Raw genomic sequence first — 27,716 nt, 5'->3', positions numbered from 1 at the left:
TTAAGCCAGGGCTGGGTGACCTCTTTAGGAATCTCTCCAAAACACTGTGTGTACACTGTCAAACCCTCTGACAGACCTTCCCTTAAAGCACTTTCACCTGCTAATTAAGACGCCCATGCGCATGCGCATCTGTGAATGTGTAGTGTGCGTGGGTGTGTGGGTGTATGTGTGTACTTTATTTCACAGAAAATTTTAGACAAATATGCCCGTCTGTGTAAGCGACAGATTTGCAGCCTCAGTAGCATCTGTGTAAATATTTGAATTGTAGCATTGTATGGCTCTGTGGCGCACGGTCCGGCACACGTCAGCACGCAGGCTCACAGCAAACAGATAGGGTGTTATTTATTCGATGAAATGATTGCACGTTTTGGGGCATGCATGTGGTGTGTGTGCGTGTGTGTGTGTGTGTGTGTGTGTGTGTGTTGAGGCTCTTCTGCAACAAAGGCCAAGTAGTGTTTATGCTGGGAAGAGATTAAAATGGGTAGCAAGGAGCAGTGAGCTGGAGCTGGACAAAGCTCCCAATGCTCTGTTACTTATTAGTGCTGTGCACAGTGGTCTTTTACAGTATTTGAAAAAAAAAAGGTCTGTAGGAAGTGAAGCTTAACATGTGGCTCAAGGGTCCATTTTTAAAAACTGTTGTTTAGGCCGCTTGTTTATGGATCATTTTCATATATTTTTATCAATAATGGTAAAGACACTGAATTTCCTTTTTAAAGTCAATTATTTTTTACTGATAAAGTGTGAATTATTGGCAGTTGTCATCATCCATCCATCCATTTTCTTCCGCTTATCCGAGGTCGGGTCACGGTGGCAGTATCCTCAGCAGGGAAGCCCAGACTTCCCTCTCCCCAGCCAATTCCTCAAGCTCTTCCAAGGGGATCCTGAGGCGTTCCCAGGCAAGACAAGAGACATTGTCTCTCCAGCGTGTCCTGGGGTGTCCCCGGGGTCTCCTCCCAGTTGGACATGTCCTGGAAGCATCCTAAACAGATGCCCGAGCTACCTCATATGGCTACTCTCAATGCGGAGGAGCAGCGGCTCTAGTCTGAGCTCTTCCCGGATGACCGAGCTTCTCACCCTCTCTCTAAATGAGAGCCCGGACACCCTGCGGAGGAAACTAATTTCGGTCGCTTGTTCTTTCGGTCACGACCCACAGCTCATGACCATCGGTAAGGGTAGGAACGTAGATCGACCGGTAAATTGAGAGCTTCGCCTTTTGGCTTAGCTCCTTCTTTACCACAACGGACCAATACAAAGTCCGTGTCACTGCAGACGCTGCACCGATCCACCTGTCGATCTCCCGTGCGCCTAGAAATTCTGTCCATAAAAGTTTTTAACATAATTGGTGAGAAAGGGCAGCCTTGGCGGAGTCCAACCCTCACCGGAAACGAGTCTGACTTACTGCCGGCAATGCAGACCAAACTCTGACACGAGTCCAACAGTGACCGAACAGCCCGTATCAGGGGTTTCGGTACCCCATACTCCCGAAGCACCCCCCACAGGACTCCCCGAGGGACACGGTGAAGAGCTGGTCCACTGTTCCACAGCCAGGACAAAAACCACACTGCTCCTCCTGAATCTGAGATTCGACTTCCCGACGGACCCATGAATACCCAGCACCCATGAATAGACCTTACCAGGGAGGCTGAGGAGTGTGATCCCCCTGTGGTTGGAACACAAACCTCCAGTCCCCCTTCTTAGAAAGCGGGACCACCACCCCAGTCTTCCAATCCAGAGGCACTGTTCCCGATGTCCACCCGATGTTGCAGAGGCATGTCAACCAAGACAGGACAGTTGTTATCATTCAAACGGAAATAATGGTTTTCAAAAGGAAAAAAATATGCTAATATTCACCCATGTATAATGCGCACCCCCGAAGTTGACCTCAAAATCCTGGAAAACCCTTCTAACTATGTATAATGCATTTTTACAATGCATGATTTTGCTTCTACCCATATGATCAAAACTTTATCTGTATTTTGTTAGTTTTTTCAAAGAATTATTCTGAAGTTAAGCACTTTATTTGAACACATAATACTTTATTTTTATTTACTTGGTCTTATTTTGAAATTCACAGCCCTACTTTTATTTTGTAAATGGTAAAACACACGATTGGCTGGCAACCAGTTCGGGGTGTACCCCGCCTCCTGCCCGATGATAGCTGGGATAGGCTCCAGCACGCCCGCGACCCTAGTGAGGAGAAGCGGTTCAGAAAATGGATGGATGGATAAAACACACAGTTGTGCTCATATGTTTGATTAGCCAGCCAGAAAGAAAACATGAAGGACCAGGCGAAACACATTAAATTTTATTTTAATGGGATTCAAATTTAACTGTCAAGCATTTCAGAAAAGCATTATCATTAAACAAAACATATCCCTCCATCAGAAATTAATGATGGTTGTTGTTCAGTCATCAGTTGGATTAAAAAAAACAACAACAATATTTCACAAATTCTGCCTGGGTATGTAAACTTATGAGCACAATTGTACATATATGCAGTCAAATGTACCACTGTCATATTTGAATGAAAGTGTAGGCTACACCTTTTTCATAACCTCTAGGTGGCATACTAGAATGAAAGTGTACAACTTTTTCATAACATCTAGGGGACAGTGGCATATTGGAATTAAAGTGTACAGCTTTTTCATAACCTCTCGATGGCAGCATACATGGGGGCCCAATGGTTAAGATCATCGCCTGCCACCGTGGGGGACCTAGGTTCTTCTTCTTCTACATTTATAAAATGTGAAAGTCTTTTTCATTTTCCCCTATACCTATGTATAATGCGCACTATTGACTTTTGACAATTTTTGGGGTAAAAATGTGCATTATACACGAGAAGTTACGGTAGTTCTTTTTCATTATGTTGTTGCAATACACACGAGGGATCTGTGAGCTGAAGTACCGAGGATTAGGCAGTCATTTTGCATTCACAAAATAGCAGGCAGCAAAATAAATTGTATTTCTGAGATATGAATGAACATGTATAAATTTGTGAAAGTGTTAACAAGTTTCTTTACCGTTATTGATCAAATTATATGAAAATGACCTATATGTATGTATATACAGTGGACCCCTGCTATTTGCGTGTATAGTGACAGAGCCCGACCGATAATAATAAAAATCAGTGAATAACTGACGCCCATTATGATTGCATTGAAAAAAATATATTATTTTTTACCCAAACAATTCTTGAATGAGAAGTGCTATCCCACCAGTTAGCGTTTTTGGGCTTGGTTTAACATTTGACTTCTACTTAGCCAACAGAAAGACAGTTTTTGCAGGCGCGGTGATGGGATACAGTAAGTGTCCCACCCACGCACCGTATCACATTTTGAAGCCAAAACATCTAATTAGACCAGGGGTCGCCAAGCTTTTGCGCTCAAGGGTTACAAAAATAAAATGTTTTAAATGTACAGATGGGGAAGGTCATTTGTAGATGAGGTTAAAAAAATAGTGTGTAAAAACATTTTTGTAATATTGAATTTATTGACAAAGTAATTAACTGATTATTTAATTAGATAAATGAATAAAGAAAATAAATATAAATTAATACAAATGTAAACGTTTATTTTACAAATATAAAATTAATTCTTATTTTAAAATTGTATAATGTTTAATTATTTTTTTATAATTAAATCCAAAGCAATTAACAAATGATTCATTAAAATTAAAATGAATGGATGATCAGTCACTTGCAATCCACTGCCAGAAGCCTCACACCCATAAGGGATGTGAGTGTTTTTGGTTTCTAGCCTCGAATGCAGCTGTCATTCGAGAGTGGCTCTGGAGTTTTACCTGGGCTAGCTGATCATGTCATGCCTGGAGAAACTCTGTGTGGGGGTGGTTAACATATAAATTTGCTTGATTGTTAATTTCATACATGATAGGTGGGCAGGCTCTACAGAGACCCAACTAATTGTATACAAATAGATTAAAAAAAAGCACATTTTCCATAATGTGTACCCTTTAACCTTCCTGTTGTGTTTGGGTCAAATATGATCGATTTACAACTTAAAACACTCATAAATATTGTGCTTTACATCTGATTGCCTCAAGGTCTCGTGATATCTTCCAGACTGTGCACTTGAAGATATACTGTAAAAGCAATGATCACAACTTTCATTGAATTTTAAGTGCGTTAGTCAACCTTGGTATTCCCGGTTGAAAGTGACTAGGAAATGAATGAGTATCCAGATTTTATTCATTCGTTAAATGAGAAAACATTCTCTACATACGTGGCTTGATGTTTGCCTTCGACTTTGCCTTGCTTTTCACCCTGAGCAAAAGAGTAGGTGATAAAGTGACTGACCACGCGATTATCTGTCAGATAGGCTATGGACATAATTTTGAAGAGGGTACTGAAGTTTAACTAGAACTAGAGCAGGATGTATTGGAAATGGAAGGCAACACCAATTTTGATCCAAACTTTGAGGTGACTGACCAGTCATTAGGGGGAGTGAAGGCACCTGAAGAACAGGCAAGACAGACTGAAGTGAGGAGGCATTCCAATCCACGAGGGGAGACTTGGTCTAGTCTTCATCACCCCAGGATAGAGGAAGTAGGTCGAGACAGAACAACATCATAAAGCTGACACCACGGCCAACACGGTGTGCAAAATCTCGTGTCGTTGACATAAACTCCTGTTTCCAACTCTTTGTAGCAGTATCCATTAAGGAAATTACACCAGAGATGACAAACCTGGATGGGAGGTATGTGTTTGGGGGCACTTTGAGAGAATTGGTGCAACTCCAAGCTTACATGTCTGTTGATTCTAGCAGATGAACTGTATATCAAAAGTAATACTGTAAATTCCATTTGTGGCAGCATGGTGTACTAGTGGTTAGCACATCCGTTTTACGGTTCTGAGGTTCGGGTTTCATATCTCAGCTCTGGCCTTTCATTGTGGATTTTGCATGGTCTACCCATGCTTGAATGGATCTTCAGCTTCCTGCCATGTTCCAAAAGCATTCATTGAGGACTATAAATTGTCCTTACATGTGAATTTGAGTGTGGCTGGTTGGGATAAGCTCAAGATCACATGTGACCCTATTTAAGACAAGCATTATTGAAAATGGATGTATGGAAACTCCAGTTATAGAATGTAGATAGTTTGGGAGCCACCATGCTTTTGAAACATGACGAATGACAAGCCAGTCCACAGATATTATACAGTCTGCCACTTAAGGTGGTGATCTGGTTAGCTGTTATTTGATGAGGAAATGATTTCATATTGTCATTTTATATGATATATATGATGAAAATGGTAGCCCCCTTGAACAACAATAGCTGTTTTTAAGCACTCAAACAGTCTTCACTGTAAATTGTTTTGGTGGATTTTTTGTGCCACCACTTTTATGTATTACATTGCATTCCAGCCTCCAACGACGCAAAGGGATAAACAACCAAAGAGAAGGCCTTGGCATGACCAGCAGACATCCTCTTGTTGACAGATGGTTTGAAGGAGAGTGGCCAAGCAGCTTAGTTCTGCTCTGACAAATATCTGGCTGGTATGTAGAAGCCGGAGGAAGAGGTGACTTGTTAAATACGGAGTGGAGCATCTGCATCAACCTGCTGATAAGATAATCCTGCTTCTCAGCTGCTAGGTGAATGACTAAACTGCCACATCTATTATACAGTACCAGTCACACCTGAAACTATACTGTAACAACTAGATATTTTTATAGCACTTGTTTGTTTTGTTACACATGATTTAGACATATACATACATTTAAGTCATTCATTTCCTGCAGTGCATTTTGTAAAGAAGGAAGAAACTGTTTACCTTTAAAGAAAACTAATTGCATTTAATGTCATTAAGCAAAACAAAGCTTGATGACTAGGTTGACATCATAGAACGTTATTGTATTTAGCTCATAAGACTTATTGGACCAAGGTGGACCATTTACTTAATATTTCCAGCACATTTCCACAATTTTATTCAAACATACATCTCAATGCATTTTAAACCTACTAACACCCTCAAACCGAAGCTGGTTTACCCAAAGGACAAAATCCTGAGAAGCAAACTCAGCAATGCTGTTTATGCAGTGCAGTGCAGTGAGGAGTGGAATGACTTCTACATTGGAGAGACTAAGAAGCCGCTGCACAGGCGCATGTCGCAACAACGACGGGAGGCTTCTTCGGGTCCAGAATCAGCAGTTCATTTGCATCTCTAGAAGAATGGACATTCCTTTGAGGACGACAACGTCCAAATTCTGCATAGGTAGGAACGCTGGTTTGGATGAGGTGTAAAAGGAAGCCATCTATGTTAAACTAGAAAAGTCGTCTCTAAAACAGAGGAGGTTTGAGGCATCACCTATCGTCTGCCTAAAATAATGTCCTGATATCGCTACCCCCAAAGATCGCCTCGTTCAACGGGAGAGTGGCCGTAACTAGCTGTTTTGCCACGAGTGAATGACATTGGTATGCAGGATGGTCGTTTCATTAACCACACTGGGTAACAACAACAACCTATTGTTGACCACCTCCAGGGAGCACATCCACCAAAGGATAAATAGAGGGACTCCACACCGGATTTTTAGGATTGAAAAAGCATTTTGGATTAAAGGTTAAACATCTTCAGCAAACAAGAATAACAGTTGCCTTAATTCAACCTTGCAGATTACAATGGCCTGGATGACTAAGAATCCAGACACAGTATTTCCAGCTATAAAAAAATTAGTGCAAATTGAAATTAATGTGCTTTCCAGAATCTCTTGAGGAAAAAAAGGCACACACCTGAATTTTCACATTAATGGCCTCTTGACATGCCTTCTATTCCACCTCTCTGTTCTGCTCTACAGACTTTAACAAAGCTAAACTCAACCACGAACTCCTTAAATACAAGCAGCACATCGACTCTCCTACCAGGGGAAATAACATTTTAGACCACTGCTACACTACGCTAAAAAACGCATACCGTGCTATACCTCGTGCAGCCCTGGGCTCGTCTGATCACTGCTTAATTCACTTCATACCGACGTACAGGCAAGAACTTAAATGCGCGAAGTCTACAGTGAAAACAGTGAAAAAGTGGACCAATGAAGCAAAGATGGAACTTTGAAGCTGCTTAGACTGCACAGACACTGGAGTGTCTTTGAAAATTCAGCTGGCAGCCTGGATGAATATACGGACACTGTTACATCCTATATCAGTTTCTGTGAAGATGTGTCTGTACCAACAAAATCATTTCGCACATTCAAAAACAACAAGCCGTGGTTCACTGCTAAACTTAAGCAGCTTCACCAAGCTAAGGAGGACGCATATCAGAGCGGGGACAGGGTCCTGTATAATCGAGCTAGAAACCAGCTGACTTAAGAAATTAACATTGCAAAGAGGAACTTTGCAGCAAAGTTGGAAAAACAGTTTAGCGCTAATGACTCTAAATCAGTCTGGCATGGATTCCAATCGCTGACTAATTACAAGCGACGAGCCCCCCAAGCTGAGAACAATAGCACACTAGCCAACGACTTGAATACCTTTTACTGCAGATTTGAAAAGGACGCTTTCACCCGCACCCGACTGTCAAACTCCTGAAGTTTGCAGATGACACCACTGTCATCGGCCTCATCAAGGACGGTGACGAGTCTGCATATCGACAGGAAGCGGAGCGGCTGGAGCTGTGGTGCGGCCGACACAACCTGGAGCTGAACACGCTCAAGACTGTAGAGGTGATCGTGGACTTCAGAAGGCATCCTTCGCCACAGATGCCACTCACGTTGTCCAGCTGCCTTGTGTCAACCGTCGAGACCTTCAAGTTCCTGGGAATTACAGTCTCTCAGGACCTGAAGTGGGCGACCAACATCAACTCCGTCCTCAAAAAGGCCCAGCAGAGGATGTACTTCCTGCGGCTTCTGAGAAAGCACGGCCTGCCACCGGAGCTGCTGAGGCAGTTCTACACAGCGGTCATCGAATCAGTCCTGTGTTCTTCCATCACAGTCAGGTTTGGTGCTGCTACAAATAAGGACAAACTCCGACTGCGACGGACAATGAAAACTGCTGAAAGGATTGTCGGTACCCCCCTACCGACCCTTGAAGACTTGCACGCTGCCAGAACTAAGACAAGAGTGTGCAAAATCCTCTCTGACCCTCTGCATCCCGGTCACCAGCTCTTCCAGCGCCTTCCCTCAGGTAGGTGCTACCGATCAATGCAAACTAGAACTAGCAGACATTCCAACAGCTTCTTCCCTCTTGCAATCAACTTCTTAAACAGCTAACCTACAATTCCATTGCAACATGCTGGCAATTTTTTTGATTTGAGTTCGTTGTCACATTTCTGTGGCATTTCTGTGCTCCATACATTACTCGTGCACTCACTGTAGTTGTCTCGCCACGCTGCACTATTTGCATATCTGTTGTTTACCAATACTAGCCACTCATGCTAGAGTAGCATCTGCTCCATTTTCACACTGATTGAGGAGTATCTGCAACATTTGCACAACCAACATTGTCCCAGATTATCGCACTACTCGTCACTTTAAACCGCATACAATCCTTGAAGTCTTGGCACCCTTTGCACAATGGTCATTGCACCAAACTATTGCAATATTAGTCATTAGAACTGCTCTAAGTGCTAGAGGACTCTGCATCTTTTTGCACAATTGTCAAAAAAAAAAAAAAAAAAAAATGTACCGGCATTACCAGATAACTAGCAACCCTTTACTGCTCAGTGACTGTTTTTTTGTCAAATGTCTTTATGTCTCCAAAGTGTTTTCTCTCAATTGACTGTCTGTTGTTTTTGGACATACTTGGCAAATAAAGATGATTCTGATTCTGATACTCTGCCTTCAGTGCTATCACAGCCAGACGCCTCTGTAAAGGGTTGGCGCGAGTCAAGGGAGTGGCTTTCCACATCCAAGACTCACGTCTCCCATCAATGTCGTTTTAAAAATATGGTGTCTGCCGTTTAGGTATTTTACACATCACACCAGATGCTGGGACTTATCTTGTGATGCGTCTAAATCGACCAGGATGTAAAATCATATCACACAAATGTGTGGCAACATGCAACCTTCGTTGTGTTCTGTGTAAAAAAAAAAAGCAATGGCGGCTTTCTAAGGTACGTTCTGCTATGGATCTGAAACAGGTTCTCTGTAAGGGAAAGAATCTATTGACGTCTATCAGCACTGGAAGTTACATTCTTGTCTTTATGTGATCACTCAATGGCACCATCCTCTATGCTAATCAATGACATCAAATGTACCAGTCTATTAGGTCATGCTTTTATTTTTTGTATATGTGAAAGTCTGATTTTTCAACAGTGTGGAAAGTTTTTCTATAGCTCAATCTTTAGCTTTCTCTATCTGGTCTCCCCTCCAATAACACACAGCAGGGCTGATAGGCAGATATATTTACACTGGTATCATGGGAGGAAGAAATCATCAGCCAAAGCCCGTTCAGTCTCCGGCTCCTACGGGCGGGACTGTAGCGCAACCCTCAGGCCGCCTAGCCCCTCCCCAAGCAGGGCATATCTCTGTGTGCTCTGCCTGACTCAGACCTCAGAGCTCTCAGCTTAGATGGGACCAAAGCCTCAGCAAGACTCACACACTTCCACATCAACCCCCCCAGGGGAGAGAAGGGGAGCACTCGGAGATCTGCTGGCTAGTGTAAACACTGGCAACTGAGACTGACACAACAGGAGAGGCTTTGTTATTAATGTGTCTTGTTCTTTAAATTTCTTTAAAGAGCTATAGATGAGGTAGGCAGAATCTGCTCTAACGCATCTCAGTCTCGGGGTCCAGAAGCAGCCAAGAAGGGCCCAGGTGTGCATGACTGTATCTTGCAACTTTTGAACCCTGGAACTGTACTGTAAAGCATTATGACTCTTCTGGGCTCTGAACACTCCATACTGATTCGAAGCAAGTTTAGATCAGGTAAGAACTTGATGGTTTTACACAGCCATTCTTTTTATAACATAGTCAATATGCACTGTCAGATTTTCTAGGGAAAGATTTGTGTGTATTCCCACGTGCCTTTGCAAGCCGTTTGCAAATCAACACTTGACATTTACAGGGAATGTTGTACTCATTATGCGCGTTGCCTGACTTTGAGAACGAGTTGTGTTGACAGTCACAGCATGCTCCTTAGCTCCAAGTGACAGGTGCTTGTAATAGACCCGCAGTATGCAGGGATACGAGAGGGAGGCAAGTCAAGAGTCCTCCCATGTAACAAACCAAATCATGTTGTAAGTTGAACTTCAATGGTTTAAAACCCTTCTATGTTGTTCTTTTATCAGTTTTATAAAAGTGCAACATTCAAGAGGGAGTTTTTCGACAAGTCAGTGCACTTATTGCACAGCTACTTTGACACTGGATGCACACTGATAAGGGAGATTAGACGCTGCAACAAGGTTGGAGGTTATCTTAATAAGGGTGAACTGGAAGCTAATGGTGCATGTATGTGAGTGAGTGTACCTTATCAAAAGGAGTAGAAGTACTGATTTAAACGGCTGCTTATTACGCTTCAGCGGTTCCTGCTTTTCTATCCATCAATGCTTTTTTATTTGAATGCTACCAAATTGCTCAGCTTGTTATATACCCACTTGTTGTGGAGCTGCCTGAATTTTGTCATAACAATTCAATCCTCATTCACACAAAAAGTGTCCAAAATGCTCTGTCTTAAAAACTAATTCCTGGATTTGTACCCTTTATCATGAGCCGCCAAAATGTGACCTGTTTATTTGTGGCCGCAAAGATTGTGGTTTTGTGAAATTCTGCAAACAAACAAAACAATGTACACACGACCTTCTTGGAGAAGGAGACAACTGTATTTTAGTTTTTGACAAACGCACAAATAACAGTTTGGATAAGCGGGATAGAAGATGGATGGATGGATGATGAATGGAGGGAATGATGGATAATTTCAAAGATGTGATCTGAGCAAGTGTGTTTGTGCAGTAGACTCTGTATACAGTACGTGTGTGTGCAACACTGCCACCTCCCTGAGGAAAATGTAACTGATGGTGGCGAAGATAAGAGGCTCAAAGCTTTCTATTTCCTAAAGCTCGTCTTTTTCAAAGTTGAAAATCACAGTGCTGCAAGGACCCACAACTGGCGATAACAACTGGTCCTTATTCAGTGTCTCAAAAATGTAATTGCATTGCAGGAGTGGCAGACTAAATGGGGCTTTTCCTTTTGAGCTGTTTAGAGTAGATTGCCAGGGTGGGAAATGGCCCACGGTGCTCAAGGGAACACGGGAGGGTTCAAGAGAAACGTGATGGCTCAGGTTGTGTTTTGCTCTTAAAAAAAAAAAAAAAAAAAAACACATGCGGGAGCTGTTTTAATTTGTCACAGATGTGGAGACATTGACTTTATTCCCATAAAGGTCATCTTACTCCAGATCTGATTGATGATACAGTTAAAGTGGATAAATTTTGGCAAGACTGAATTCATGAGTTGAAAGCTGCGTAAGTGATGTAAAACTAGGTACTTGTAAATTCAAGTGCTTGTGATAGTTGCGGTCAGACACTATCTGGTGTTTAGATTTACAGTTTTTTTGTTGTTTTTAATTGTAGAAGCTCACATTTCCTCCAGCCATAAAGCCCAGCGATGTGTTGATCATTTCACAACCCACTTGAACTACATTATCAAAGTCATGGGAACTGTTGCTGCATGAATGAATTTAAAAGAAAAGATTAAAATCTCACTTAAGTGCTCCCCGCAGACTGACCAACATTTTGCGTGAGTGCGTTTACGCGTAACTGACCGGTTGCCATGCTGAGTTGATTAGCAACTCAAAGACTGATGTTACATAACGCAGTGACAAAGGTGTCAAGGAAAATCAAACTGATGTTACAGGTTGTGCCCCATTGTTTATGTAGTTTGCCAGACCCACTTCATCGGATTTAGCAATAGTGTTGTTTTTCTCAGTACTAAGCCGATTTGATCTCTACAAATAATACATTTTAAACCCAATTCTCTGTCAAAATAAAGTTTTGTTTGACACATATCAAAAACTACAAGTTGGGCAGAATGGTAAATCATTGCAATAAAAAATACTGACTAGAATGTGTTGTTTCTCAGTTTGTTCCCCAAGTGAGGTCGTCAAGTTGTAGCAGTTGTATGTTCAATTCTAATCTAAATGTATTTTGAAAATTCCTTTTAAAAAACTGTAGTTCTGGTTCTGTATTCCTTTATAATCATGGTCCAGCAATAAGTACCGCATCCCTGAACATCACTCCAAGATCCAGCTGTTGACTTTCCGTCATTGTCGAACCATTCCAAAATTAGTATTTTTACAATGACTTGTTGACTCTTCTGCATACTGCCTCAAGCTCACGTTCACAAATCTGCCAAAAATTGTCCAGTGTGCATCTGGATAAGATGGGCGAGTTTATGTTCAAGGAATTTCACTTTATGAAAAAGGTATTGCTCTAAAATAAACAGTAAAACTCTATTTAGGAATACCTGTTTATGAGAAGTTATACAGTTATGATCGTACATCTCTCCTGAGCACATTTCTGTCTGTGCTTGAGGGCAAGTTCTGGGAATTGATGTAAGAAATGTGGCCTGTCTCAGTAGCAGTTTCGAGCTCAAGTGTGGAACTGAGGCGTCATTCTTAGCCGCTTTCATTCTTGCATGGTGCCTTTCGTAAATCACAATATCACCACAGCGCCACGTAATTATCGGCACTTTACCACAGCCAGCCAGGCGAAGTGACAATTTATTTACACAATAAATCTGAAATGTTCTAAATACGGTATTGCTTTTGTGTACCTGGACACCCACATTGGAAAACAAATGTCCTTAAGAGAAGAAGGGGTCATATGGTTGAAAGTCTGCTCTCTATAACAATGAGGTTTTCATGGCAGCTGGTGTGCATCTCACAAAGAATTATTAACTTTGTGAGTAAGAGTTAAAATCATAGACGACGTGGAAGGTTTTCAGACAGAAAACACCTGTTTCTTTTCTCTGACTAAATATGTGGCGCTTTTGGAGAACGCAGGACAAAAACTAATGGGGGTTGTTTCCGTTACATGTTTTGGTCATCGTACATTTCACAACTACATCCTCTCTGTGATGATGCGACTAACAGGTCATGACCTCCGTCACTGTAAACTAAAGCAGATGTCAGATGAAGGCAAAGTGCCCCGTGTTACATAACGGAGGTGCTTTACCACGTGTGCGGAGGTGAATTACCCGAACACTGACTTGAAATCAAGTTTGAATGGGGCTAAAGCTGAATGAATGTAAACCACATGAAACAGCAGATAATGAGCAATCAGAGAAGACAGTGATTGGTCTGGAGAAAAGGAGGAACATTTCATACTTGTGTGTCACATCCAGGATGTCAGAAGAAGACCTTCAGATAGCAGCAGGGAGGGAAAAGCGCAGTGAAACAAAGAAAAAGAAAGCAGGATAGCCACCGACACAACCCAACCAACAGACACGGGGGAGTCTTGATGTTTATGACCCCACACTCCCAGATAGACCCTTCTACAATTCTACATACACACATTGAGCATGCAGGAGTGTGTGCGCACCCTTAGGACCACACACTGCTGAACAGATCTGTTTAAAGCCAGGAGCAGTGTTTATCACTGCCGACATCCTGCTCGCAGAAATATTTGTGAGCAAGCTGCTTTGTTTTTCCCCCTGTTTTGAAAAAGCATGCATATACAGTAATACATACGTTTGTATACATTGCAAATTGCTTGGAATTTACATTTTTCTTTCATTTCATCAACAACCTGTTGGTGTAATAAAAGTATGCTTCATGCTTTGAATTATCTATGCAATAAGCAGATTGGCTGTATAATTTTTCCTGCTTTTTTTTAACTGTCCCTTTCTTTCTACGTCATTTCTTGCCTTCTGTTCCTCTACGCTATCTGTCTGCCTGACTCTGTCATCATCCTCTCCCCCCTCCACCTTCAGTGCTACAGTTAAGACTTCAGCAGAGGAGGAAACGAGAGCAGCTGGCAGACCAAGGCATCATGCCTCGTGAGTAACACCCTCCAACACAGCTGCAGAAAGACAGATACACACACACTCACTTGAAAATACCCTGTAGACTTTTTACTTAACTGAATATCCATGGCTAAATGGAGATATTGGTAGGGCTCTGCATAATTTGTAGGTCCTAGTAGAAAGTCCTCACGTGTTAGGTGTGCAAATGTTATAGTCCGAAATAGAGTCTGACCGATTAATCGGCCAGATGATTTAAATGGCCAATATTAGTTGTTTTCAAATCTGTTAAATTGGCAATTGTTCGCCGATATATATATATTTTACACATTAACACATTGCAAAATAAGACACAGATAATGACAATCAGAAAGAAATAAAACAGCCTATTTTTCTCCCAGTTGTAAAGTTAAACAAATACTAAAGGACCAAGTATTGTAAAACAGTCAAATGTTCTGCCTGTAATTCCATCCATCCATTTTCAGAGCCGCTTCTCCTCACTAGGTTTGCGGGCGTGCTGGAGCAGGAGGCGGGGTACACCCTGAACTGGTTACCAGCCAATCGCAGGGCACATATAAACAAACAACCATTTGTACTCACATTCTTTTCTCTTGTTTTTTTTTTTTTTTGGTAAACGTTGAGGGACCAAAAAAAATTATTTTATTCTTATATCCATCCATCCATTTTCTGTTCCCCTTATCCTCACTCGGGTCGCGGGCATGCTGGACCCTATTTATTCTTATATATTTTTTAAATTCATTGTCCAATTAATCGTTTATCCAAATTTTTTTCTTCCAAATATGGGAATCGGTCTCCAAAAATCCATATCGGTCAGGCCCTAATCCACACAAGTGTAAAAATACAAGCACACACACAGTTCTATCTCTATCATCACACTTTTCTGTTTTGCCATCATTGGTACCCTTTTGTGGTAGTATCATAATAGAAAAGGTGAAGAAAAAGCAAGAAACACTTGTGGAGCTACAAGGGGATGAAAGCAATCAGGGATTACCAATAAAATTTCAGCATTACGTTTAGCATTACTGTTTAATTTGTTATTATTAGGGCCTGACCAATAAGGTTTTTATTTTAGGCCGATGCCAATTCCGATAACCAATGAATCCATTGATGAATTCATTATTACATTTTAATTAAATTAAATACATTTGGAAATATATAATCAATTAAATAACCTATTCTGTGGTCCTTTCATGCATACAACAATACAGATGTGAATTGCAGGCAGAACATTTGACTTTTACCATACTTTATCCTTTAGTATTTGTTTAAATTTACAACAAAGAAAAACAGATTGTTTTGACGATTTTTGTTGTTGTTTCAATGTCATTATCTTTGTCTTATGTTGTAATGTGTTAACCTGTAAAAATAATAAAAAATCTGACAAAAATTGGCCGATTTTTGCCGATTTGAAAAGGGCTAATATCTAATTAATCAGTCGGGCGTTATTTATTATTATAATTTTTTTTATCAGAGACTAATAGTTGTTTTTTTGGCTAGCTTCTGCCATCCTGTGTGTGCCGCATCGGTGAACAAATGGGGAATGAAGTAAAGTTTTGCATAAGCTAAAATTCATTTTGGTTGCTGCTGTTTACAATTTTATTATAGGATTGCTTATTATATGTATTTTTAATATGTGGTTTGTTATTTTTATGTTTGTTTATATTTATTTTAGCGATCTAAAACTGATAACCAGGATACCGTTGGAAATTTTCATCCCGTTTTATCTCTTGGTCCAAAGAAGTGTGAATGTCAACACTTAATATTTATGTTTTTATTAGTATCAGCAGCTAAATGCAGAAAATGTGCCAGTGGCCCATTACTTTTCCTTTAATGCAAGCATTTTCTACAATTTCTTTAATTACTCAGTAAATAATGTATGAACCTGAGACAAAATGTATTTAACTCCTTTATGCAAGAGGTGGGTTTGTAGAAGGTGCATCATTTTATATTGACCCAAATTAGGGTTGATTAACCTTTGCTGAGACTTCCTCTCTTCTCATTGGTTAGTTACGTATGTACAGAAATGTTGAGGAAGCAGGAAAATATGAAGCAGCAAGCATACTGTAGATGCAGCTAGACCGCACAGCCAGGGAGTCAGCAGACAAAACGGTGAATGACCGCCGAGGAATGCTTTCATGTGGAAGATGCACTCATTTTCACGGTGATAGGCCGCATTCACATAGTACCTGTTTACAACGTTGCGTCTGATGAATGCTATATAAATGCAGAGGCATTTCCAAACAGGACAGCACCTTACGGGAGCTGCCACACTATTGACTTAAATGCTTAAATGTCACCTGAGACATAGTGATGAGGACATGTAGACCTGACTGGACTGAGAGTGCACTTAAATATTTGCCATAATCCAGATAAATGGTTTCTCCTGCTCTGCAGGTCAGGGATGTGCAGTAATACTTGAACAAACTTGTTTAGTATTGACTGCCAACACATGAAGGGCCCATCTATCCCTTCTACAGTGATCGTCAACTCTTCATATTTATCATATCTGCAGTTAATCCAGATATGCCCTTTGGAAAATTGTATAAACACACCTATTGATTAGTTCATCAATCAGGGGTTGACCCCTTGAGTTACCCATCCATCCATCCATTCTCTACCGCTTATCCGGGTCGGGTCGCGGGGGCAGTAGCTTCAGCAGGGACGCCCAGACTACCCTCTCCCCAGCCACTTCATCCAGCTCTTCCGGGGGGATCCCGAGGCGTTCCCAGGCCAGCCGAAGGATGTAGTCTCTCCAGCGCGTCCTGGGTCGTCCCCGGGGTCTCCTCCCAGTGGGACATGCCCGGAACACCTCACCAGGGAGGCGTCCGGGAGGCATCCGAATCAGATGCCCCAGCCACCTCATCTGGCTCCTCTCAATGCGGAGGAGTAGCGGCTCTACTCTGAGATCCTCCCGGATGACCGAGCTTCTCACCCTATCTCTAAGGGAGAGCCCGGACACCCTGCGGAGGAAACTCATTTCGGCCGCTTGTATCCGGGATCTTGTTCTTTCGGTCACGACCCACAGCTCATGACCATAGGTGAGGGTAGGAACGAAGATCGACCAGTAAATTGAGAGCTTCGCCTTTCGGCTTAGCTCTTTCTTTACCACAACGGACCGATACAAAGTCCGCATCACTGCAGACGCTGCACCGATCCGCCTGTCGATCTCCCGTTCCATTCTTCCCTCACTCGTGAACAAGACCCCAAGATACTTGAATTCCTCCACTTGGGGCAGGATCTCATCCCCGACCTGGAGATGGCATGCCACCCTTTCCCGACTGAGGACCATGGTCTCAGATTTGGAGGTGCTGATTCTCATCTCAGCCGCTTCACACTCGGCTGCGAACTGCTCCAATGAGAGTTGGAGGTCACGGCTTGATGAAGCCAACAGAACCACATCATCTGCAAAAAGCAGAGATGCAATACTGAGGCCACCAAACCGGACCCCCTCTACGCCTCGGCTGCGCCTAGAAATTCTGTCCATAAAAGTTATGAACAGAATCGGCGACAAAGGGCAGCCTTGGCGGAGTCCAACCCTCACCGGGAACGAGTCCGACTTACTGCCGGATATGCGGACCAAACTCTGACTCCGGTCGTACAGGGACCGAACAGCCCGTATCAGGGGGTTCGGTACCCCATACTCCCGAAGCACTCTCCACAGGACTCCCCGAGGGACACGGTCGAACGCCTTCTCCAAGTCCACAAAACACATGTAGACTGGTTGGGCGAACTCCCATGCACCCTCGAGGACCCTGCCGAGGGTGTAGAGCTGGTCCACTGTTCCACGGCCAGGACGAAAACCACACTGCTCCTCCTGAATCTGAGATTCGACTTCCCGACGGACCCTCCTCTCCAGCACCCCTGAATAGACCTTACCAGGGAGGCTGAGCAGTGTGATCCCCCTGTAGTTGGAACACACCCTCCGGTCCCCCTTCTTAAAAAGGAGACCACCATCCCAGTCTGCCAATCCAGAGGCACTCTCCCCGATGTCCACGCGATGTTGCAGAGGCGTGTCAACCAGGACAGCCCCACAACATCCAGAGCCTTTAGGAACTCCGGGCGAATCTCATCCACCCCCGGGGCCCTGCCACCGAGGAGCTTTTTAACTACCTCGGTGACCTCAAACCCAGAGATAGGAGAGCCCGCCTCAGAGAACCCACACTCTGCTTCCCCATGGGAAGGCGTGTCGGTGGAATTGAGGAGGTCTTCGAAGTATTCTCCCCACCGACTCACAACGTCCCGAGTCGAGGTCAGCAGCACCCCATCCCCACTATACACAGTGTTGGTGGTGCACTGCTTTCGTCTCCTGAGACGTCGGATGGTGGACCAGAATTTCCTCGAAGCCGTCCGGAAGTCTTTCTCCATGGCCTCACCGAACTCCTCCCATGCCCGGGTTTTTGCTTCAGCGACCACCAGAGCTGCATTCCGCTTGGCCAGCCGGTACCCATCAGCTGCCTCAGGAGTCCCACAGGCCAAAAAGGCCCGATAGGACTCCTTCTTCAGCTTGACGGCATCCCTCACTGTTGGTGTCCACCAACGGGTTCGGGGATTGCCGCCACGACAGGCACCGACCACCTTACGGCCACAGCTCCGGTCGGCCGCCTCAGCAATGGAGGCGCGGAGTCCATGGTCCACTCGGACTCGATGTCCCCCGCCTCCCCCGGAACATGAGCAAAGTTCTGTCGGAGGTGGGAGTTGAAACTCCTTCTGACAGGGGATTCTGCCAGACGTTCCCAGCAGACCCTCACAATACGTTTGGGCCTGCCACGTCGGACCGGCATCTTCCCCCACCATCGGAGCCAACTCACCACCAGGTGGTGATCAGTTGACAGCTCCGCCCCTCTCTTCACCCGAGTGTCCAAGACATGCGGCCGCAAGTCCGATGACACGACCACAAAGTCGATCATCGAACTGCGACCTAGGGTGTTCTGGTGCCAAGTGCACGTGTGGACACCCTTATGCGTGACGAGCACAGAAGTCCAATAACAGAACACCGCTTGGGTTCTGATCGGGGGGGCCGTTCCTCCCAATCGCGCCCTTCCAGGTCTCACTGTCATTGCCCACGTGAGCATTGAAGTCCCCCAACAGAACAATGTTTAATTCTTCACACTACCAAATCCAAATGTTTTTTCTGTTTCCAATGTTGTGGGGACAATTGTGTGCCGGCATGATTTTACTGGTGCCCAAAGCAAGGTCCATAAAGACTTGGTTGGATGTTTGGGGGTGGAAGAACCTGAGTGTCTTTAGCTCAACCCCACCCAACCACCCCACCTTTGGAATAATCCTTAACAGAAATTGTGTGGCAGAATCTTCATCCGTCAGTGACTCGAAATTAAAAATTCACACAGACTAACTCTCAAATCTTGTCACAAGTCTTTACAGAAGAAATTACGGAAGAGTGAAGAATTTGCTAATAACTTCAAATGTGGACAGAGGGCAACTTCATATTTTGTTCGTATTTTTTTTGTTTGTTTCCCCATGTGCAATGACCAGTTGTCCTAATACTCTCTTTTGTAGTGTACTTGAAAGCAGTGGAAGCGGTGAGCGAAAAGCAGTCATTAGTGGGTTTTGTATTGGTTTGGTGATTTTCCTGCGGGATCAACATGACGGGGGCTTGAGCTTCAGGCAAAGGATTTGTTGAACGATATCTTTGGCACCGTTTGCCATTTCACTGAGTCCCCAGATAAGCTGTTGGTAAGCGTGCGAGGGAATGGAATCCAGAGGTCTGGCGCTGTCCTATCAGGTTCGAGGAGTCTGTCACAGATAAGGCAGCAAGCGGAAATGCAATTCATTTCAATTGGCTGTTTATCTATTAATTGCAGTAAAGTAACATCAGTTGATTTGTTTTAATTTGATTTTGCCGAGGCCTTGAACTTAATGTTTTTTCTTTCTATGTTTCAGAGCAGTCTAGTTTTGTTGCTTTGTAACTTTTGCCTGGCAGTGTTATTCTGGTTGGGTAGATACAGATGGCAGAGGGTCTTTGTGTGTGTGGGTGTTTATTTGATCTCGGGCACTTTTGATTTTCGTTTTTCTCAAAAATAAAATGTCACAAAAACTATATATACCTACCTTGCCTTAATTGTCATCTTTCTGTGACTCAGAATCTGTTCATGTCCTTATATATTGATTTAAGATTTTTTTTTAAATTTGGTCTTTTTGTCAGAGACCCTTGAGAAATGTCATTACCGCCACAATGGCATATTGATTAAAAATGGATTAATCTTGTGATGGTAATGACATGATGGTAATGACATTTCAAAGTTTTTAGCTATCTAGCTATGCTGGTAGAGTTATCTTAAATGTTTCTTTTAGCTAGCTGGTCCTGTACAACATTTTATATGATTATCAAGTTTTTACAAGAAAATCTTGAAATATGTTAACACTACAAGTTGTTTGGTAATGACATGCAATACAAATATTACGTGACTTAAGGGTACAAATGAGGACAAAACTTACTCTTCCAATTATCAAAATGTCTGACTTCTCTCTGCCCGAGCATGTGCTTGAGTGACAAGACAAAATGACACAGGGAATTAAAGAATCAGATTTTGAGGGATAGACATATTTTAGTAAAAATAAAAGACGGAATTTGAAATGTTTTGTATATATGATCATATATAATTTCATATAATATGAAATCACTCATTCTTTTATATTTTAAGGAATTTATGGGAAAAGTTACACCATTTTAGCATTTTTTAGTAGCAAGATAGAGCTTCATATATCCAAACCCTGTGCTAGGGACAGGGTGAAAACTGTAAAATACCACCATAAAACCGCTCAAAAAATGTCAAAATATACTAATATTAACATGAAATTTTAGACAACACATATAATTAGGCACGCCCACTGCTGGTTATTGAAACAATCTATTTAAATATTTTTTTTTCTTTAAATTTTACATCAAGGAGACAAAAAGGCCCTTAATCAAATCAACACCCATATACTGTATTACCAAGGGAACATCTGGTGTTTATTTAGATTTTTCAAGGATCCATCCCAGACTGTCAGTTCTGACTGGCGTGTGGCCTGCCTGCTTCCTGGACACACCTACAAAAGACAAGAGGAAGTCATGAGCCCGATTTAATTTAACCGAATAATAATTGCAATATTTTTCCAGAAATGTTCACGCTTTGTAGTTTTGATCCTTGTTTGAAGGTGTATTTACTAAGTTTTAAGCCTGTCCTTTTACTGTCAGAGAAAAGAGGCAAGCAGTATTCCCAGGACCGCTTAACAGCTGAAGATGATCCACTCCTTTGCTTTTCACAGAGGTCACTCAAAGCAGGCTCTTGTTCTTTGCCTTTGCTCCTGGACACCCACTTTTTGACTGTGCAGTAGCCTATTGCAGCTTCCCCTTAAACGTTTTGCAATTTATTGAAAATGTTTAGTGGTGGTTCCCCTTCCAAAGCAAGAAATTCAATCACAGCTCTCTGCTTCCAAAATGGTAGACAGGAAGAGGACAGGCTTAAACAAATATTTTTTAAATAAACTTCCAAACGAGTATTTAAACTACAAACTGTTAAAATTTCTGGAAAAAAAATCACTTATTCGTAGGTTAAATTAAATTGGGTTAATTACTTTTTGACTGCCCCTCGTACAATCTAATATTTCCTCATAAAAATAGTAGAGCATAGCTGCAGGTTTAGTGAAGTTCTTGCACAAAAAAAAACAAAAATTTTTTTTTCTTGAACACCGTATTTAATCCTCTGGGGATGGAATTATTCTTGCCTAATGCACCATACGTCCTACCTCTTAGTGTTGTGTTTACATTTGACGAGTACAGTCAAAAGGTATATGTATTACAATAGCTTTAAAGTGCGTTGCATGTTTTAAATTCGACTGGTGAATGTTTGAAACTGTGTAAGCCAGCTTCAAACTCACTGGATCATGTTACATTCTACCTATGTGGGCCAATCCTGCAGTTGTTGAGCACGTTTTTAGGCAGTTTGGTTACACAGTTTAAACACTGTTAAAACTCTGTGATATTAAATCAGGCCCAGCAGAGACTAGAGAGGTGTTTGGGACAGCAGGACAGACTCCAGCGCTATTAACAGCTGATGATGTCATCTTGATGGTGGGCAGCAAATGCCTTTTTAATGTGACAATTTACCCTTGAAGCAAAAGTAGTTTATCCCTAGGCTGGATCACTTGTGCATATCCATATGCTGTAGAGTACATCGTATACACAGTAAAATATGTTACATTTCGGTTTTTTTCTTTCATTTTTTTATCCTCATATGAATTTAATTTCAACACGATATCACTGATATCACAGTCTTTAAAGCAGATGTTTATGTATTAGTGTACAATAGAAACTCCAAGTCAAATCAGCGTAACTATGACTGACAATTAAACAATTGTAATATGTACTGTATCATGTTAAGTACATTTATTTGTCGAGGCTTAAATGGTTGCCATCATTGAATCCATTCATCCATCCATTTTCTACCGCTTATCCGAGGTCGGGTCGCAGGTGCAGTAGCTTTAGCAGAGACACCCAGACTTCCCTCTCCCCAGCCACTTCATCCAGCTCTTCCGAGGGGATCCCGAGGCGTTCCCAGGCCAGCCGACAGACATAGTCTTGAATTTAATTCTAATTAGATGATGAGTGTAAATTTAATTTTCCTCAAGGGAAAAATCAGTTTAAACTCTGCTAAAACTTGTATTTACTATGCTGGCAATTGCGGCAGAGTGGACGACTGGTTAGAGCGTCAGCCTCACAGTTCTGAGGACCGGGGTTCAATCCCCGGCCCCGCCTGTGTGGAGTTTGCATGTTCTCCCCGTGCCTGCGTGGGTTTTCTCTGGGCACTCCGGTTTCCTCCCACTTCCCAAAAACATACATGGTAGGTTAATTGAAAAACTCTAAATTGCCCGTAGGTGTGACTGTGAGTGCAAATGGTTGTTTGTTTGTATGTGCCCTGCGATTGTGCCCAGTTGAGGGTGTACCCCGCCTCCTGCCCGATGATAGCTGGGATAGGCTCCAGCACGCCCGCGACCCAAGTGAGGAGAAGCGGCTCAGAAAATGGATGGATGGATGGATGCTGGCAATTTTACGTTCTTAACAGTAATACATATAAGTATAATTTAAACACTGTGTAATAAAACAAAATTAAAGTAAAACTACTCACCCTTTGAAGGTGCCAAATAGTTACAGTATCTAATGTAGAGGGAACTTGACACTGTCACCTAATTGCTGGAATTAATTGCGTTGTATGATAACATTAGTTTTGGTTAGACTAATTTGTGTATGTTATTAGTTTACATACAGACTTTTTTGTCATTCCGATTTAAATCATTCGGGTTGAAGATCTTTGTTCAACTATTTACATGTGATGTGATCTATTCCGATCGGGTGTATACATGTGCATTACATTTAATCGGAACAGCCGTGCGACGTGCCCACATCGATGTAAACGTCACGTCATTTATCACAATGGAGGTCACTCATCTATTTAGCGCACCAGTTGGGACTGTTCTTTACACTTTTATTTAAGCAACAATTTGATAAAAACAAGTTACAAGTACAACCCCAATTCCAATTAAGTTGGTACGTTGTGTTAAACATAAATAAAGAATACAATGATTTCCAAATCGTGTTCAACCTATATTTAATTGAATACACTACAAAGACAAGATATTTAATGTTCAAACTGATACACTTTATTCTTTTTAGCAAATAATCATTAACTTAGAATTTTATGGCTGCAACAAGCTGGGACAACTGGCAAAAAAGACTGAGAAAGTTGAGGAATGCTCATCAAACACCTGTTTGGAACATCCCAAAGGTGAACAGGTTAATTGGGAACAGGTGGGTGCCATGATTGGGTATAAAAGGAGCTTCCATGAATTCCTCAGTCATTCACAAGCAAAGATTGGGCGAGGTTCACCCCTTTGTGAACAAGTGCGTGAGAAAATAGTCGAACAGTTTAACGACAATATTCCTCAACGTACAATTGCAAGGAATTTAGGGATTTCATCATCTACGGTCCATAATATCATCAAAAGGTTCAGAGAATCTGGAGAAATCACTGCTAGTAAGCGGCAAGGCCGAAAACCAACACTGAATGCCCGTGACCTTCGATCCCTTAGGCGGCACTGCATCAAAAACCGACATCAATGTGTAAAGGATATCACCACATGGGCTCAGGAACACTTCAGAAAACCAATGTCAGTAAATACAATTCAGCGCTACATCCGTAAGTACAACTTGAAACTCTATTATGCAAAGCAAAAGCCATTTATCAACAACACCCAGAAACAACGCCGGCTCTCTGGGCCCGACCTCATCTAAGATGGACTGATGCAAAGTGCAAGTACAATCAAGCAAGAATGGAAAATAATTTTACCTACAAAGCTTCAACAATTAGTGTCCTCAGTTCCATCCATCCATCCATCCATCCATTTTCTACCGCTTATCCGAGGTCGGGTCGCAGGGGCAGTAGCTTTAGCAGGGACGCCCAGACTTTCCTCTCCCCAGCCACTTCCCAAACATTTATGAAATGTTGTTAAAAGAAATGGTAATGCAACACAGTGGTAAACATAACCCTGTCAAAGCTTTTTTGGAACGTGTTTCAGCCATAAAATTCTAAGTTAATGATTATTTTCTAAAAACAATCAAGTTTATCAATTTGAACATTAAATATCTTGTCTTTGTAATGTATTCAATTAAATATAGGTTGAACATGATTTGCAAATCATTGTATTCTGTTTCCACGTACCTAGAGCCAGCTTCTGTAGCCGGCGATCGGATCGCCAAGGTCCCTGCCTTTGGACACCGCCCAGCTCGCACTGTAACCGACCCCTATGGCCCCTCCCACAGGTGGTGAGCCCATGGGAAGGGGTACCCACGTTACCCTTTCGGGCTGTGCCCGGCCGGGCCCCATGGGTGCAGGCCCGGCCACCAGGCGCTCGCCTTTGAGCCCCACCTCCAGATGAGGTGGCTGAGGCATCTGATTCGGATGCTTCCCGGACACCTCCCTGGTTAGGTGTTCCGGGCACGTCCCACCGGGAGGAGACCCCGGGGACGACCCAGGACACGCTGGAGAGACTACGTCTTTCGGCTGGCCTGGGAATGCCTCTTGATCCCCCCGGAAGAGCTGGATGAAGTGGCTGGGGAGAGGGAAGTCTGGGCATCCCTGCTAAAGCTACTGCCCCTGCGACCCGACCTCGGATAAGCGATAGAAAATTGATGGATGTATTCTGTTTTTATTTACAATATGTTTAATACAATGTCCCAACTTCATTGGAATTTGGGTTGTAGTTAAAAACAAGATCTCCGTCGCATATAGGCTCTTGTTGGAAGCCCCCATATTTATGTGCGTAAACGATGACGTTACCTCACATTTATATCAAAACAGGGCATGCGCAGACAGAGCGGAGCCTGTTGTCATTCCGATTCGCGGTTTACATGGCGAACATTTAGTACTGATCGGTTTGACAAAAGGAATATTCCACCCCTATGAAACTAAATGAAATTCCATTTGGATTCGGCCTGTTTGGATTTGGCCTGGTGTTTATATGGAGCATTTTCATTCAGTTTGGGCTTCTAAACCAATTATAATCGGAATACAAGACTAGATGTAAATCCCCTGATTGAGAGTGTTAAGCAGCCAGATGCTTCCGTGTCACAAAAGGTTTCATTTTCACTTATTTAGTTATCATGAAATTTTTCCTCTTTGCCATTAATGGTACACGTTTGTGGTGGAATCATAAACACACAAAAAAAGCCAACGAGATACAAAAACCCATGAGCAAATAATCCTACAGATGCTCACTGAAATGACATCACAATCACAAGATTTGCTGGAATCTCACGTGACGTTACCCATGAGGACTGTTCAACTTCCAAGTTGTTTGACTTTTGAGGCATATTTTTCTAGAAAATTCCAAATAGTACAACTTTTGGTTCACACTAGTGCAAAAAAAACTAACTGAAACTGAAAAATAAAATAAAACAAATTTGATTTATACCGGTAATCTTGAGGAAGGAATTCCTGTTTTAAATATAATGTAATACCGTTTTCATCAGATATTAATATATTTACCTGAGTTGTCCAGCACAAACCTCAATATCCTTCATTTGGTTTTGGCACTCAATCCACAGATATGGTCTGTCAAAAATTTCACTCAAATTCAGTTTGACCAAATAAGTTCTGTTGATCTTTCTCACACTCAGATAATCAAAATGATTTGGTTTGCTCGCCTCACTTCTAGGTAATCGCTCCTGCGAGTGCTGCAGCAAAGTGTTTAGGCAGGTTTGCCCTGGATGTGATTATTTGTACTAGCTTTAACGGAGAGCGAGATTGTGAAAGGTTGAAAATCTCTCCTGCTGCAGCCCTTTAATTACAGCCAGTTCATTTATTTTTCTAGTAACTCACCGTATCGCTTACTGTACATGGCATGAGGCCACTGGATATATGATGGATACGCAAAGAGTCGCGAAACACGGTGTAAGAACAATTGGGGAGTCTCTCGGTTTTGTTTTGTTGCATTTTACCCCCCAAAAAACATGCACAACTAACAACGAGATAGTTTTAAAAAACATAAAATATTATATTATATCACTGATAGACAACATATATAGCTCTGTGTAGGTCAAGTGCTCAGAGCCCAGTCGGGGAGATGTGGTAGGGATTGGGTGGAGCAAAGCATTTTTGAGGAAATTGGGGTTGTTGTATTTTTGTTGTTAAAATATTAGGTTACAACCAAGTACAGTGGTTTTACACTTTTCTTGGTTGTTTAAAAATGACATACAGTTTAAAACAATGTTTTGGAGGTCTCAAATTTTAGGGGCTAGAAACGCCAATGGTCGCAACTATACAAAAAGATAGCATCGTGTGTTTATCTGTTCTTTATTTTTTTTAACATAGTCCAGGAAGTTAAAACAAAACCTGTTCAATTAAATGAAATGTACTAACAAAAAAGTCCAGGAAGTTAAAACAAAACCTGTTCAATTAAATGAAATGTACTAACAAAAACGATAGAACCTTCACAGGGTGTTAAAAAAATGTTTTTGCTGTTGTTGCCTTGACAGACAAAACACTTTAGAGGGGATTCCACACTACTGTAACTACTTCAGCTGCTGTTTATTGAAGCAAAAATTCATGGCAGGTGACCTTAACATAAAATCTTAAAAATCACTAGGATGGGCTTGCAATTAAAAATAATAATAATTTAAAAAAAAAAAAAAAAAAAAAAAAAACCAGGATACCATCTGACGGCACGGTGAGCAACTGGTTAGCACATCTGCCTCACAGTTCTGGGGACCGGGGTTCAAATCCTAGCCCCGCCTGTGAGGAGTTTGCATGTTCTCCCCGTGCCTGCGTGGGTTTTCTCTGGGCACTCCGGTTTCCTCCCACATCCCAAAAACATGCATGGTAGGTTAATTGACAACTCTAAATTGCCCATAGGTGTGAATGTGAGTGCGAATGGTTGTTTGTCTCTATGTGCCCTGCGATTGGCTGGTGACCGGTTCAGGGTGTACCCCGCCCCCCGCCCGAAGATAGCTGCGATAGGGTCCAGCAGCCCGTGACCCTAGTGAGGATAAGTGGTAAAGAAAATGGATGGAGGATAGCGTCTTTGGTCATTGTCACGGTCTCCACGGATCACTTTCTTCATTGCTCTATTATATTGGTGAACCAGTCAAGACACCTCCTGTCATAGTAGAGGTTGTAGAGAAGAAACTACTGGCTCACTTCATGATTTTTCCCGCCTGCTACAATAGGCTGGTACACTGCGTAGTCTTGCGCTGCCTGTTTCATCACTGGTGTGGTTGTTCATTATTATTTGGAT

At 42.3% G+C, this 27,716-nt stretch overlaps 2 protein-coding genes across 9 annotated transcripts in view; one reads left to right on the top strand and one right to left on the bottom strand.

Annotated features, from left to right (window-relative positions):
* Positions 1-27,716, top strand: part of myocd (myocardin) — a 62,527-nt gene that overhangs the window by 10,059 nt on the left and 24,752 nt on the right. For 4 of the 8 annotated variants that reach the window (XM_061755102.1, XM_061755101.1, XM_061755100.1 and 1 more), the window contains exons 1-2: positions 9,497-9,875; positions 13,875-13,940. In XM_061755102.1, coding sequence (XP_061611086.1) covers positions 9,821-9,875; positions 13,875-13,940 — 121 coding nt within the window. In that variant the 5' untranslated portion in view covers positions 9,497-9,820. Of the gene's footprint in view, positions 1-9,495; positions 9,876-13,874; positions 13,941-27,716 lie in introns of those variants that run through there. The other 4 variants (XM_061755099.1, XM_061755103.1, XM_061755105.1 and 1 more) reach the window with 3 other exon arrangements.
* The window catches only part of map2k4b (mitogen-activated protein kinase kinase 4b), a 60,002-nt gene continuing 53,147 nt past the window's right edge, over positions 20,862-27,716 (bottom strand). Inside the window, exon 13 of the mRNA XM_061755107.1 lies at positions 20,862-20,975. Coding sequence (XP_061611091.1) covers positions 20,877-20,975 — 99 coding nt within the window. The 3' untranslated portion in view covers positions 20,862-20,876. The remainder of the gene's footprint in view (positions 20,976-27,716) is intronic.

This window comes from Phyllopteryx taeniolatus, chromosome 19, assembly GCF_024500385.1.
Source record: "Phyllopteryx taeniolatus isolate TA_2022b chromosome 19, UOR_Ptae_1.2, whole genome shotgun sequence".
Classification (NCBI taxonomy): Eukaryota; Metazoa; Chordata; class Actinopteri; order Syngnathiformes; family Syngnathidae; genus Phyllopteryx; species Phyllopteryx taeniolatus.
Note: the sequence above shows the minus strand (reverse complement) of the source record. Positions and strands in the feature narration are given on the sequence as shown.